Consider the following 15,341-nt stretch of genomic DNA (forward strand, 5'->3'; position numbering starts at 1 on the left):
CAGCGCCCCCTCCTCGCCGCGCCGCGAGCGCTGCCGCGTGTCCAGACCCCTGCCGCCCGCTCCGGCTGCGCGGTTTGCCGTCCGCGTCCCTGGCCGCGGCGACTGGCGACTGGCATCGGGGCTCCCGGGATCCCCAGGACGGCGACCCGGCCGCCGGTGCCGCCGAGCCTTTGTTCCGCCGCTGGGGCCGGTCTCACGCCTGTCGCCCTCGCAAGCAGCCGCGGGTGGCAGAAGCCTTAGCCGGCCTGGGGCGCGGACCCTCCCACCCGGGGCAGAGGTGTCCCTGCGACGCCCCTCGGTTTCGGGTCGCAGTGCGTGGCGGAGGTTCTGCGGCTGCGGAGGGGCTCCTTGGCAACGCTGTCATTTGGGTGAAATGGTGGCAGGGGCTTCGGGCAGGCGGCAGGGGTGTGGGGAGGGGTGGGAAGCACGATGGGTGAGGCTGGGGTCTGTGGATGCTGTTGACAGGGAGCTGAGATGCCGTGGCTGGTCCACCTCGCAGGTGGGGCCAAGGCTGCCTCCGGCTCAGATGTCAGGAGCCCAGGTGAACAGCGACTGGTCAGGGGCGCAGGCTTCTTAGGGGATGGGGCAAAAGTGAGGGAAAGATTCCCTGCAGCCTGGGCGGTGGGTGGTCCCCAGGAAACCTCCTGGGATGTTTGTCCAGTGTACCCTCACCACAGGAGGCTGCTGGACATGCCAGGAGGATGCCACAGCTACCGGAGCTGGATAGGGTCCGAGAGCAGATGGGGCAGGAGCTGGGACAGGCTTCGAGAAGAGGGTTCAGGCTTGGGGAAAGCCTTCCCAGCCATTGGCCAGCCAGGAAGGCCCCGCTGCAGGGTGCAGAGCTGAGTAGAGGTCAGGAGCCAGGAGGCCTAGGCTCTTCCCTTGTGTGTTGGGAGGCTGCGGTGCTTGGAGCTCTGCACACAGCCCTGCTCCAGCACCGTGGCAGGCAATGCAGGCTGACTATCCACACCAAATTCCAGTAACTTAGGCATTCGAGTCTGTTGACGCTGAGTGTCTAGAACAAGGCTGTAAAGGTGGATAAAGGCGGCTTTACAGCCCGCATCTCCTGTGTGTGCTGTGGAAGCTTCTGGAGGGATGGGCGTGGCGTGGCGTGGCGCCATCATCTCTCTGCATTCTCCTTGGGAGGGCTCCAGAGCCACTGGTCATGGGCAGCTGCCGGGCTGGGTCTGGACAAATGAGGTCTGGGTCCATCATCAGGGATGGTGGCCACTGTCCAGATGGGAGTCTTGCCTAAAGCTTTGGGGTGATGGTGCTGATGACCAAGGGGAGACTGCTAGGTGGGGACATGTCAGCAGGGGACAGGAATGCGTGACCTAAAAGGTTTCTAAAGCTAAGGCTGGTGGGGGCTTAGTGAGGAGCAGCAGAGTGGGGTGGTCTGGAGCCGTCGGGATCTGGAGGGGGAAGATGGAACCAGACAGCAGCTGCCTAAGGACCAGGGAGCAAGATCTCTGTGCTTTAACCTGAGGAGCAGGAGCCTGGGAATTGGAGGCTCTGGGTTTGAGGTGGGGGATGAATCTGCCATGAAACAAATAATCCCCTCCCCCCAGAAACATCCTCAGAGCACCTGGGGAGGGAAGTGTCCCAGTGACTGAGGGAGGGGAGTGCTGTGTAAGGATGGGTCAGCTATAGCAACTTCAGCCCAGGGATCAGGGAAGAGAGGGCCCAGGCCCTGGCCCAGTGGGGAGCAGGCCTGGCGACCTTGACCCGAGCAGCCCCAGGGCCAGAGGGAGGGCTGGGCCGGAAGGGCCCCGATGCCTTTCTGGCTGGGGGGGGGGCAGGGAGGGGCTGCCGGAACTCACCCCCTAGGTTGGAAAATACCTCCCTCTGGGTTGGAGGGGGGAAAAGGCCAAGAAGGAGGTATCAGAAGGAAGGTCCAGGAAGGAGAGGGAGAGGGACATGGGGAGGGTCTGTCTCCTCCTGGCCTGAGGCCTCTGTATCCCCCAGGTGTTGAGCTGAGAGAAGTGGTGGGGAGGCACCTGGGGGTGGGGAGATTTAAGATGACAACTGGACTTGGGCACATCGCTCGCCATCCAGAAAGACACCAGCCCCTGGCATTCTTCCAGGAGGGGGCTTGCTTTGCTGGCCTGCAGGGGGACTTTGCAGAGCCCGCCTCTGCCATCTCATGTCTAGGACCGAGACCTGCGGGCCCCGGCCTGCCCTGGGCTGGAGCTCAGCAGAAGGAAGCCAGCGGGAGGCCTCTTGCCTTTGACTGCCCTGCGTCCAACCTGCAGCGGGCCTCAGGGGGCCGCCTCGGTCCAGCCTGCCCGGGGCTCCCAGGCCGGCGCCCAAGCTCTGGCTCCGTGTCTTCACTCCCGTGTTTGTCCGAGGAGGGAGGGAGGGACGGGGGCTGTGCTGGGGCAGCCGGAACAGCGCAGGTCACCGGGCTGGCTGGGCGAGGTGGCCGGGCAGGGCTAGGGGGGCAGCAGGGGAGGCTGAGGCGGGGGGCTGGTGCACAGCTGTGAGGGGGTGTGGGGGGTGGCTGGCAGTGCCAAGGAACCCTCAGAACCTGCAGGTAGGGGGAGCCTCCCATGTCTTATGGGTGTTTTGGGCCTCACCTCTCCGTGTCTCATCAGCCTCTCCTATCTGCGTGGTGGGGGCTGGAGAGTGGGTCTACCAGGGACCTCGTGTGGGAGGGGCACAGGAGCCAGTGAGGGATGCCACCCACCCCTACTCCCTAGGAGTGCTTGAGCCCTAGTCCCGAGTCTTGGACCAGCCCACTCGTTGCCTGTGGCTCAGCCAGCCTGGCCTGGGTGCCCGTCACAGCTGAGCCCAGGGTGTCACCGGGAAGCTATGCTGGCACCTGCCACCCCCTCCCCCAGCCACGTTTCCCTCCCCCTGCCCAGCCCAGCACCATCATGTGTCCGGCTGACCTGTGCTCTCCTGGTCTGGGCAGCCTGGATGGGTGCACAGGGCCCCATCACAGCCCACGCCCTCAGAGAGATGCCTCCTGAGTCTGCTCAGCCTGGCGCAGGCCCCAGGAAAGGACCTAGAAGGGCGGTTCCTGCTCTAAATCCTGTCCCCACTGGGGCGGGACTGGGGCGGAATCCCGTCAGTGAATAAAGGCTACAGAGTGAAGGATGGTCCCTGGCGAGTGTACCTGTGTCCCAGTCTTCCTGCCTGAGGGCGCCTTCCCACCCATGTGAGGAGTGGGGAACGGGTACCCCCTCTCTACTAGGCCGCAGGACTCTAAGAGCCAGGCTCTGCCCTCTCCCCAGCTGGCTCCCGCAAGGCCCTCCTGGCCTGAGACTCTCTTAGACCCCCAACTCCCCTCCAGCAGACATCCGGGGGTAAGGAGGGGCAGGGAGCACAGGGGCACTTGCCATTCCCGCTCTGCCGCATAGGAACGTAAGTCTAGGCTCTGGGGGCTCCCTGGACCTGCAGCCCCTGCTGAGGGCTCCCTCCCCCTCCCGCCCCAGCTCAAGCCTGAGCCCCCTGTGTCAGTACATTCTAGAACTCAGGCAGGAAAAGAGGGCGAGGAGGGAGCGCTCCAGGATAAGAACCCGACCTCAGAAAGCCGGGGCTGTGTTTGGGGGAGGGCCCTTCCTTGTGCCTTGGCCCTCTGTGGCTCTCCCAGGCCCCTCTGACGGCCCGTCTCCTTGCTGTCACGTGCTTAGAGGGTGTGGAAGATTGGCAGACTCAATCTGACCCAGGCATTCGACCTCCGGGTAGTTACCTAACCCTGGGTCCCCAACCCAGATGGCCTCTAGTGGGGAAGGGTTCCCTGGACCCCAGGCCTGAGGGGTGACTCCTCTTGCAGTAAGTGGGTAGGGCACTGGCTGGGCTGCTTCAGGCCCTGCCTGCACTGGGGCTGCAGGTCCCTGCTCCCACCTCCAGGCAGGGCTGCACCCCTTCCCACTGTGCTGCCAGCTCCCCCAGGACAGCCTTGGGCCAGGTGCCTCTGCCCAGGCTGACCCTGCCCTTGGTCCCAGCTCCCTCTCCTGCCTCTCCTCCCTGGCCTGGCCTTCACTTCCCGCTGACCCCCAGGCGGGAGGTAAAAGAATGCAGGACCTGCCACATTCCAGCCCCCCTGGCCCAGGGTCCCAGGACGGGTTGAGACAGGCTCGAAGGCCTCAGCCCTGACCCCTGAGGCAGCAGACCTGAGGAAAGTTTCTGGAATTCCTGCTGACAACCCCTCCTTGACCAAGCCAGGCTCCTGCCTCCACCTCTCCCCTGTACCTGACATAGGCCTGCACCAGGAGGGCCTTAGAGGCAGGGAATGAGGCCCAGAAGGAACAGTGGAGTCCTGAGCTCAGGCAGCCAGAGCCACTTGCTCCCTCACTGTATAGCTGGGACAAGGGACTTCATCTCTGTAAGCCCCGGTTTCCTGGTTAATAAAATGGGGATTTCGGCAGCCTTCATCACAGTGTGATGCACACGCTTTTAAATACGCAGTTTTTCCTGACACCACACACATATTCCAGGTGGGCACCGAGGTGTGCGCAGCAGGGCTGAGGGCTGACTCACAGCCTGTCCCCACTCCCCACAAGGAGGTGAGGCTGTCTGATGGCACCGCCACTGTCACTGCCCGGGACACTGGAGCAGAGCAGCTCAGGGCCAGCTGCAAAGGAGAGGACCCCACGAGGACACCAGGAGGCACGGGGTGCGCCCTGCAGGGCTTGGGGCATGGTCCGATGACGCCTTCATGGGATCTGCCACTGGCACCGGGGCATACCTGTCCCCACACCAGACTTGTGTATGGGGTCCTGCAGGGCCACTGCCTCTGGCCGGCCCACCGTTGGTGGGATCTGCTGTCCTTGCAGTGGGAGTTTGGGGCCTCCCAGGGCTGGTGTGGGAAGAGAGGGGAATTGAACTCCTTCCTCCCTCCCCATCCTCAGCCATGGGCCCAGGTAAGGGGTGACTGTCGGGCCTGGTAGTCAGGTAGACGGGCCTGGTAGACTGTCGGGCCTCCCGACTTGCACACAGGAACCTGAGGCCAGTTCTTTGCTTGTGGCTGCTGGGACAGCAGGCTGGGGGACAGGACTTGCCCAAGGGGCCCTCTCTCTTGTAGAGGAAGCTCTGCTTTTGTATCATGTATGGGAAGCTGTAGGACTCAAGCCAGGCCTTTTCCTCCCTCCAGGCTCCCACCATTTCTGCCTTCACCCAGGGCATCCCCCAGGCTGGCCCACCTCTGAGCTGTGCTTCACCCTGGGTCTGCCATCCTTCTGCCCAGAAAAGCCTGAGGGTGTCCTCCTGGCTGCCGGTGCTGTCCCAGCCCCTCTCCCTCACGCTGGTCTTTCCCCACAGGTGAGCATCTGCGGATCTGCCCCCAAGGCTACACCTGCTGCACCAGCGAGATGGAGGAGAACCTGGCCAACCGCAGCCGTGCCGAGCTGGAGACCGCGCTCCGGGACAGCAGCCGCGTCCTGCAGGCCATGCTCGCCACCCAGCTGCGCAGCTTCGATGGTGAGTGCCTCCCAGGGGTGCTCGGGGCCCGCAGAGTGCTGGTGCATCGGGTTGAGGGGGGTGGCACACTGGGCCTTGCCTGGTGTGTCAATGCGGAGCGTGGGGCATTGGCAGGAGGAGGTGGGGGAGTTAGTGCTTTGGGGCTAGGGCGCTGGGTTGAAGCCCCAGCTGGGATTTGGGGGCTACCCTCAGGCAGGGATCTGCAGGGTTTGACACCCACCTGGGGGTGTGCACAGCCCATTCCCAGTGCACGTTTGGGGACAGAGGGCCTGTCCCATCAGTCCCTCAGAGGCTCCTGTCACCAGCAGATTCTCCCGAGCACCTGCAGAGAGACAGGCCTCGGCCAGATCCTCCCTGCAACTCCTCACGTGCCCCAGGCCGCCACCCCTGGGGACCAGGTGGCCTGGAGCCAGGGAGCTCAGTGCAAGGGCTGAGACTGGGGCTGGGGACAGGACTGCAGAGTGCAGGGTCTGCCCAGGGGTGGCCGCCACTCAGCCCTTTGTATCGGGGCAGGAGTTTGGGGCCCCGGGGAGTGACCCCTGCAGGCCTGGAGGCCTCGCCAGCTGCTGTGTCAGAGCCACATACTCCTCAGCCCAGTCTGGGCCTCACCTTGTGTCTGGGCAGAGAGCAGCAGGCACCTCCAGGAGGACAGTGTGGGGTCAGGAGGACCCCCATGAAGTGACCTCTGATCAGAAACACAAGGACTTGGTGGAGGGAGGCAGCTTGGGCTGAGGTACTGCCCCTGTGTCCCCGCGGAGCTGGGGCGCCAGGACAGTGAGCCTGAGCAAACGAGAGGGAGGGAGCGCTGAGGCCGCACGGCTCCATGTGGCCATGAGGGACGGCAGCTGCTGCTGGGGCCCTGGGGTGTGTCTCAGCATTCCTGCTTCTCTGGCTCCTGGACACCTGCTTGTGGCCTCCCAGGCTCCCTGGAGAGTCAGTCTGTCCCCAGGAGCCCCCAAGGCCATTTCCACAGGGCTGCGGGACCTCAGCTATTGGCGTATACCTGGGTCACGGTGGGTCAGAAGCTCCTTCTCTGTGACTTGGACATTGACGCTCAGAGCTCAGCCCTCCCCCTGGTGTGGGGCCCATGGGATGCTCGTGGCCCCTCCGGGACTCTCCTTCCTCCTGCCCAGCTGGACCTAGGGAATGAACCCCTGCACCCCAAGTCAGGAGCCTTCCTGAGCCGCTTGGGTCTGTCCCGTGTGTAGGGACCCTGCTCACCTCCTCCACTCTGTCCTGGGCCTCAGTTTCTCCCCAGTGTCGCTGAGCCCTGGCTTCCACCCCGGCGTGCCGCCCAGCCCTGGTCCTTCCTCTCTCCTGCTAAGACCCTTGCCCATCACACCGTCTTCCTGGCCTGGGGACGTCCTGCCTGCCTGCCTCCTCCTGGCTCTGAGGGGGTCGGTGTCGCTGCCCTGCTCTGGGGCCCGTCCCGTGTCGGTGCTCTGCCTCTGCCCTCCATCTGCTGCCCTCTGGAAGCCTCCAGCCTTCCTGTTCGACTCTCCTATCTTCTGACATGAAAACACAAACACCCTTTGGGGACATTTGTGTTGAAAATGACCCACTGTGTGCCCAAGGCCCACCTGTGCCCCTACCTCGGGGAGTCTTGTTCAACCCCCACCTCCCATGTCCTCCCCTCCCACCCCCGCCCACAGCAGCTGCTGGCCCCTCCCAGCCTCCGAGGCAGCCAAGGGCCCCTCCCTCTTTGTCTGCAGTGCTGGTGGGAGCCAGTGGGAGGCAGTAGGAGGGGAGCCTGACTGGGCCTCTGGTTGCTGTGTTCAGGGATTGGGAGCCCCATGCCCGCCCCCTCACCAGCCTTCAGGGGCAACTGAATGGGGCCTGGCAGGAGGGAGAGCTGAGGACTGCACCTGGGTTTGGCCCATGGCCCTCCAGGTGTGTCTGGGCTAATGCATGAACTGCAAGCTACCCCCTTCTGAGAGCGGCCAGGGCGTTCCAGGCGCCAGGACCTGAGGTGGACACTGGACAGCTGCGTGGCCCATCTACCCTCCCCATAGCGGCCTGGGAGCTCTCTGTAGCCACGGCAGCCCTGTAGTCCCAGGCCTTGCCACGGGTCAGTGTAGGGGCTGGTCCAGAGGTCTCCAAGCCTGACAGTCACCATGCTTCAGAGGACAGCCTCTGCCCTGCGTCCCTGGAGCACCCCATGGTGGGCCATCGAGCCCCTGGTACCTAGGGATGGGCAAGACTTAGGGATGCTCTGAGCAGTTACAGACCCGGAAGTCTCACTTCCAAATGGGATGGGGAAGTCCAGGGTCCCATCTAGGCACAGGGTATGGGGCTTTTCCCCAAAGCTCCTGCAGCCCATGTGGAGGTCTGAGGGTGAGCCTGTGGCTCCCCGTCCCCCACCCAGCAGGGAAGACGTCTGGGGTTCTGGGCTGTGGGAGGCTCCCCGGAGCCCTCGGGCCTGGGGTGCTCAGAGCTGAGGATTCTGGATCGCGGAAGCTGAGAAAAGACAGGAAGCCCAGGAGAGCCGCAGAGACAGGGCGGCGGGAAGGGCAGAGGCCCTGGAGATTCACAGGGCAGACGGCTGGGGCCACAGGGAGCACAGATGGGGACCGGTGGAGAGAAGAAGCGGCTGGCAGGGGACCACAGACCGGTCCGGCCCCTCTTACCCCAATGAGGCCCCATCTCCACCAGCAGCCCCTCCCTGGGTGTTCTCAGTCACAGAGCATCTGTTCCTGCTCTGGGCTCAGCTCAGAAACAGCCACGGAGCCCCAGTCAGAGGTCCTGAGATCCGAGAGCACCCCTGCCACCTGGGTCTCTGCTCCCCAGGCCAGGGGGTGAGGTCTCGGGGAGCCCTGTGGATGCTCACCGGGCCCACAGCCGCTGCAGTGTGGCGTCCGACTCCGAGGACCTCAGAGTGTATCCTCAGAGCCGCGGGTCTCCCGAGCTGAGTCTCCTGCTCTGGTCCAGCTGTCGGGGGGGAAACATTGTGCCGATCACGCCCCCTTCCTGTGTGCAGACCACTTCCAGCACCTGCTGAATGACTCGGAGCGGACGCTGCAGGGCACCTTCCCGGGCGCCTTCGGAGAGCTGTACACACAGAACACCAGGGCCTTCCGGGACCTGTACGCAGAGCTGCGCCTGTACTACCGCGGTGCCAACCTGCACCTGGAGGAGACACTGGCCGAGTTCTGGGCCCGCCTGCTCGAGCGCCTCTTCAAGCAGCTGCACCCCCAGCTGCTGCTGCCTGATGACTACCTGGACTGCCTGGGCAAGCAGGCCGAGGCGCTGCGGCCCTTTGGCGAGGCCCCAAGAGAGCCTGGCCTGCGGGCCACCCGCGCCTTCGTGGCTGCTCGCTCCTTCGTGCAAGGCCTGGGTGTGGCCAGTGACGTGGTCGAGAAGGCTGGCTCAGGGTGCTGCATGCCACGCAGGGGCTCTCAGAAGGCCCTCCAGACCACGCTTCTGCCCAAGGGACTGCCTCTTCCCACCCCTACTTAACCCTGTGTCCCTGAACCTCTGGCCAGCCTCTGACCTCTGCCCGCGGCCCTCAGCTCCCTCCTGCCATTGGCTGCTACCCACGGGCACCTGCTAATGGTGCCCACCCACAGATGGTGAGCCCTTGCTGTGGGCAGGTGGCTCTGGGCTGGCCCACCCCTCCCCAGACCCATCATGGGGCCAGGATGGGAAGGGCAGGGGCTGGGCTGGGGGATGCGAGCCAGGCTGTGGCAGTGAAGAGGCACAGGAGACAGGAACAACATGCATGGGGACCGGGCAGGGTGGGGCTCCGGGAGCCCTCGCCAGGCCAGTGGCTAATGCCTGGGTCCACTGGGGGCACATGTCAGACCAGGATAGGCTGGGATGCCTTGGGTATCCTCAGCCAGCATAGTGGGTGAGGATATTCGTGGCCTCCCCAATGTACTCTCGGAGATCATCAGAATGAGGGCTGTCAGCGGCTGGCAGGCCCTGCGAGTTCAGGTTCAGCCGCCACTGCGAGTTGGGGCAGAGCACAGGCGGCCTCCCCTGGCACTTCCCCCCGCAGCCCCCCACCCTGAGGCTCCATTAGAGGCTGCGCGGGGGCTGGGCACGGCGCAGGGCCTCGGTGGCTGGTCAGGCTGCCCTTGCTCCCCCCAGGTCCCCTGGCCGCGATGATGGCTCGAGGGCCTGTCATGAAGCTGGGTCTACTGTGCTCACCTGTCTGCGGGTCCCCGGCCGCCAGGGGCCCTGCCCTGACTACTGCCCGAAATGTGCCCCTCAAGGGGGCTGCCTCGCCAACACAGGCTGACCTGGATGCTGAGTGGGAGGAACCTCCTGGGTGAGCCCCCACCTGCCAGACGGCCTGGAACTGTCTTGGGAGTGGTGGTGGCGGGGGCCTGGGGCGGGGTGGGCCCTAGCTCCAAGGGCTGGACCCAGGGGACTTGATCACCTGGATGCCCTGACCAGCCGGTGTGTGACTTGGGGGCCCGCCTTGCCAGGCGGAGGCGAGCCCTGCTGGGCGTCGTCGCTTTCTTGTCTCTTCCCCCATCTGAGCAAGCACCTCCAGTGTGCATACTTGCCAAGAGCTGTGATCATGTGAGGCCAGCACCTTGCTTAAGCTAACACATATATGCACTGTCACATGGGCACCTCAGTGTGCCATACTTTGGCCAAGACGTGTGACTCATGGGAGGGCCACGCACTTGCTTAAGCCTAACACATATTATGCCACTGTCACATGGCACCTCGAGGTGCTGGCATGTACTTGCCCGAAGACGTGTGACTCATGGAGGGCCAGCACTTGCTTAAGCTAACAACATATATGCACTGTCACAATGGCAGGGGCCTAACATGCGAGCTGGCCGGTGCATCACTTGACACACAGCAGGCCCGGCTGCCCACCAGTATGGTCGTGTGCCTTCCTGTGTGCATGTGATGACATGAGCTGGGCGGGGGCCCGGGGGTGGCCGTTGGTCTTTTTTTTTGACACGCATCCATCGCCAACACTGTGTGCTAGTATGTACATGCTTATCCAGATCCACTAACTTACAATGCCTTACGTGAGGTGGCGACAGCCATGCCATCTAATGCAACACACGTGCCTCAGCAATGTGCTGACATGCGGAGGCCAACACGGTGTGCTGCTAATTGTGGGCATTGGCGAGCTGGGACAAAATGCCCATGAGCTTTACTTGCTGTATATGTGCTCACCATTGCATGCCAAACAACACATGGAAACTAAGCGTTGCTACATGGAGGGGCATGAGGTGGAGCCAGCATGCATAGCACACCAGCATCACATGCCGGCTCGTGTGCACAACAAGCTGCGACCGAGCGGGCGAGTCTAGCATTATGTATACGTCAACACCTGGCATGAGCCAGCGTGGACATCCATGCAGACACGGCAGGCCAGCGGAGGCCTGGCCAGCAGTGGCCTCTCCGTGTGCTGCCGGTCCACCCGTGCCGTGGCCGCATGTGCCCACATGTGGGCCAGGCTGAGTGCAGCAGAGTGCACGTGGCCTGCAGACATCACATGGGCCAACCCGAGTGCGTGCGCGGGATCTCCCACGCCGACCTGTGCTGTCGAGACTGCATTAACATGCACACGTGGTGACGCCTGCGTGCGCGTGTGTTAACACCTGTGCTAGACTCCATGGTGCTCATCACCGACAAGTTCTGGGGCACGTCGGGTGTGGAGAGCGTCATCGGCAGCGTGCATACGTGGCTGGCGGAGGCCATCAACGCTCTCCAGGACAACAGGGATACGCTCACGGCCAAGGTGCGGGCGGGAGGGCATGATGAGCACAGTGGGGTGGGGGTCCTGGATGTGGCTCCATTGGGCTTGGGGGACCCCGCTGCCCCCCAAGGACCCTGTGGTGTCTCCCCAGGTCATCCAGGGCTGCGGGAACCCCAAGGTCAACCCCCAGGGTTCTGGGCCTGAGGAGAAGCGGCGCCGGGGCAAGCTGGCCCCACGGGAGAGGCCACCCTCAGGCACGCTGGAGAAGCTGGTGAGTGGCCCCTGCCGGTCCACCGGACCAGGCATGAGGGAGGCAGACAGGCGGGGGCGGGCTGGCTCTGGCAACCCAGTGGCCTGACTGCTGCCCGGCAGGTCTCCGAAGCCAAGGCTCAGCTCCGTGACGTCCAGGACTTCTGGATCAGCCTCCCAGGGACACTGTGCAGTGAGAAGATGGCCCTGAGCACTGCCAGTGATGACCGCTGCTGGAACGGGATGGCCAGAGGCCGGTAGGTGCCCGCCTGGCTGGCACAGCCCTCCCTCCCATGCTGTCTCCATTGGGCTGTGCCTGGGCCGGGTGCAGTAGGCACAGGGCCATGTCCCTTGCTGGAGGGCTCGAGCCCCACTTCTCTGTGGCCTGCATGGGCTCTGCTCGGTCCCTGGAGGCTTGCTGGGCATCTCAGGCCCAGGGTCTCAGGCTTGGAGGACAGGAGGGTGTCCTGCTCAGGTGATGGCCCTTTGCAGGGGCTGGAGCAGTGACCTGGGCTCTGCCTGCCTTTCCTCCAGGTACCTCCCCGAGGTCATGGGTGACGGCTTGGCCAACCAGATCAACAACCCCGAGGTGGAGGTGGACATCACCAAGCCGGACATGACCATCCGGCAACAGATCATGCAGCTGAAGATCATGACCAACCGGCTGCGCAGCGCCTACAATGGCAATGACGTGGACTTCCAGGACGCCAGTGAGAGCAGGGCCTGACCGGGCGGGCAAGGGGCCAGGGATGGCGGGGGTGCCACAGGGGTGTGACTGCCCTCCAGGTTCCCCCACCCGAGGGGTCCTCTGCTTCAGCATCACCACAGTGACTCAGGACGCTGCCCGGGCACGGTCACCGAGCCCTGCACCTCTGCGGCGCCTGGAGGCCTGGCCAGGATGTCTGTCAGCTTTGGCTCCAGGGACCAAGGGAGGCAGCCCCAGGGAGTGAGAGTCTCCCAGCCTCAGGGTCAGCGGGGATGGGGTGCTGCCGGTCCTGGGATTCCACACCGAAAGGATGTCGGGGTCACCTGGCATGAGGGGTCCTCACAGGGTGATGCTGCCCTGGGGTCTCCTGTGGGGACCAGCCTGCCGGAGCCTTCTCTCCTTCCCAGGTGACGACGGCAGCGGCTCGGGCAGCGGTGATGGCTGTCCAGATGATCGCTGTGGCCGGGGGGCCAGCAGGAAGAGCTCCAGCTCCCGGACACCCTTGACCCATGCTCTCCCAGGCCTCTCAGAGCAGGAAGGGCAGAAGACCTCGGCTGCCAGCTGCCCCCAGCCCCCCACCTTCCTCCTGCCCCTCCTCCTCTCCCTGGCCCTTACAGTAGCCAGGCCCCGGTGGCGGTAACTGCCCCAAGGCCCCAGGAACAGAGGCCAAGGACTGACTTTGCCAAAAATACAAAACAGACGATATTTAATTCACCTCAGCCTGGAGAGGCCTGGGGTGGGACAGGGAGGGCCAGCGGCTCTGAGCAGGGGCGGGTGCAGAGGCCCCGGCCCCAGGCCTGGCCTTGCCTGCCTCTCTGCCTTTTAATTTTGTATGAGGTCCTCAGGTCAGCTGGGAGCCAGTGTCCCCACAAGCCATGTATTTCAGGGACCTCAGGGGCACCTCCGGATGCCCAGCCCTCCCCCAGCTCCCTGCACCGCTGCAGAAGCAGCCCCTTGAGGCCTGCAGAGGAGGCCTCAAAGCAACCCGCTGGAGCCCACAGCGAGCCTGTGCCTTCCTCCCCGCCTCCTTCTGCTGGGACTCCCAGCAGAGCCCACCAGCCAGCCCTGGCCCACTCCTCAGCCCCCAGAGAAGCTCCACAAGGGCTTGCTGGGTGTCCACCCTCCAGGGTCTAGTGCAGCCTCTGAGATGATGCATGATACCCTCCCCTCAGCGCAGGCTGCAGAGCCCGGCCCCACCTCCCTGCGCCATTGAGGGGCCCCAGCGTCTGCAGGGTGGGGCCTGAGAAAGCACCAGTGCTGAGGAGTCTGAGGACTCTGCCCTACCACAGACCTGTGGTGAGGAGCCTCCATGTGCGGATGACGGGCCGCTGACCCACCTGCGCTTCTGCTGGAGGAAGGGGAGCTGGGCCCAAGGCCCAGGGAGGCAGCGTGGGCTCTGCTGATGTGGGCTGCCCCCTTGCACACGGGGCTCACAGGGCAGGCCTTGTTGGGGTCCAGGGCTACGTGAAGACCGTGAGGGCTGAGGAGCAGCTGGGACCTGCTTGCTCCCATCCTCACCCAGATCAGGAACCAGGGCCTCTCTGTTCAGGGTGACACAGGCCAGGGCTCAGAGTGACCCTTGGCTGTCACACAGGGGTGCTGGTGGCTGGTGAGACCCAGCACTGCAGACGGGAATGCCTAGGTCCCTTCCCGACCCAGCCAGCTGCAGGGGACGGGGACCTGGATAGTTAAGGGCTTTTCCAAACGTGCATCCATTTACTGACACTTACTGTCCTTGTTCACAGAGAGCTGTTTGCTCCTTCCAGATAGCTTTGGAGAGACGCAGGGCCCACCTTGGACCCTGGCGACCTCCTGTCACTCACTGAGGCCATCAGGGCCCTGCCCCAGGCCTCGACGGGCCCTCCTTTCCTCCTGTACCCCAGCTGCCGGGTGGCCCTGGGGAGGGGTGGTGTCGTGTTGGGAAGGGGTCCTGCAAGGGGAGGAGGACTTGGAGGGTCTGGGGGCAGCTGTCCTGAACCAACTGACCCTGAGGAGGCCGCTTAGTGCTGCTTTGCTTTTCATCGCCGTTCCACACAGTGGACAGAGGGCCCTGGTTGCTGGTCAGGTCCCCATGGCTTCTGTTCTCTGGAACCTGACTTTAGACGTTTTGGGTTCAGGAGCACCCCAACACAGGCATGTCCACCCCATGATAACCCTGCCATTACCAGGGTGGGCTGGGGACTCTGGCATAGTGATGCCAGGTGCCAGGACAGCAGCACTCCTGCTGCACACGGATGGCACGGGGTGGCGCTCAGACCCCATCCTATCCTCATCTCTGGAAGGGGCAGCCCTGAGTGGTCACTGGTCAGGGCAGTGGCCAAGCCTGCTGTGTCTTTCCTCCACAACGTCCCCCCACCACTCAGTGTCAGCGGGTGACGTGTTCTTCCGAGTCCTTGTATGAATAAAAGGCTGGAGACCTACAGCAGGGCGAGGTCTCATGGCCGGGGGGGCGGCGGGCGGGCGCGGGGGGCGGGCAAGAGAGTGGTGTGTGCTTAACGTGCCCTGTCCGCTCTGCGAGCTTGGGCATGGCACCACACTCTGTCTCCATGGTTCAGGGTGAATGCTGCATGCCCACTGCCCAGCTGCACTCCACCTCGCCCTGGGCAGACAGGTCTGTCCGCTCCTCTCCTTGGTGCAGGGGCGAAGGAAGAGGCCAGGGCACAGAGACCCAGATGGTCTCCAGCAGGCCCCACCTCCCATCTACCTCTTCCTGCCTCTTGGCCCCGCTCTGGGCGCACACAGCGCAGAGATCCTCTACTCCTGGAAGGTTCTGGTTCCTGCCAGGTGGCTTCAGAGATGCCCAAGGGGCCAGAGAGAAGGAACCAAGGATGCCCTGGTGGTCCAGTGTGTCCCCAGCCACCTTTCTCCCGAGGTGGAGGGTCCTGTGTAACCCTAGGGGCTCCCTGTAGCCCCACTCCTGTTCCTGTGGGGTCATGGCCAGAGGCTGGGAAGTGGCACAGCGGCACTGGCAGAAGCGTCTGCTCCTGGGTGTGTCCCTCAGCTGCTTTATTGAGTATTGCAGGCAGCACAGGTTGGTCTCGTGAACATTTTTAACATTGCGCTTCCATCATCTGGGACCCAGGAATACTGCAGGCCCCCTGGCAACTGGGACCGCCAGGCCCCTTGTGAGCGTGATTGCTCAGAGGGGTGGGGGGGCACCCCAGGAGGGAGACACAGCTTCACCCAGCCCTGCTGAAGTCCACTGCTCAGTAGGTCACAGCTCTGGGCAGGACCAAGGGCTGCACACAGACTTCCCCCAAAGCATCTGCTGCCGCCAGGTCCCTGGTAGCCACG

At 64.0% G+C, this 15,341-nt stretch overlaps 1 protein-coding gene across 1 annotated transcript in view; it reads left to right on the top strand.

Annotated features, from left to right (window-relative positions):
* Positions 1–14,469, top strand: part of GPC1 (glypican 1) — a 32,138-nt gene extending 17,669 nt beyond the window's left edge. The window contains exons 2-9 of the mRNA XM_017875658.1: positions 5,266–5,424; positions 8,402–8,795; positions 9,639–9,694; positions 11,004–11,134; positions 11,244–11,363; positions 11,465–11,598; positions 11,876–12,051; positions 12,455–14,469. Coding sequence (XP_017731147.1) covers positions 5,266–5,424; positions 8,402–8,795; positions 9,639–9,694; positions 11,004–11,134; positions 11,244–11,363; positions 11,465–11,598; positions 11,876–12,051; positions 12,455–12,687 — 1,403 coding nt within the window. The 3' untranslated portion in view covers positions 12,688–14,469. The remainder of the gene's footprint in view (positions 1–5,265; positions 5,425–8,401; positions 8,796–9,638; positions 9,695–11,003; positions 11,135–11,243; positions 11,364–11,464; positions 11,599–11,875; positions 12,052–12,454) is intronic.
* The last annotated feature ends 872 nt before the right edge of the window (positions 14,470–15,341 follow it).

The sequence above is a fragment of the Rhinopithecus bieti genome, unplaced genomic scaffold, assembly GCF_001698545.2.
Source record: "Rhinopithecus bieti isolate Rb0 unplaced genomic scaffold, ASM169854v2 scaffold_7884, whole genome shotgun sequence".
NCBI classification, from domain to species: Eukaryota; Metazoa; Chordata; class Mammalia; order Primates; family Cercopithecidae; genus Rhinopithecus; species Rhinopithecus bieti.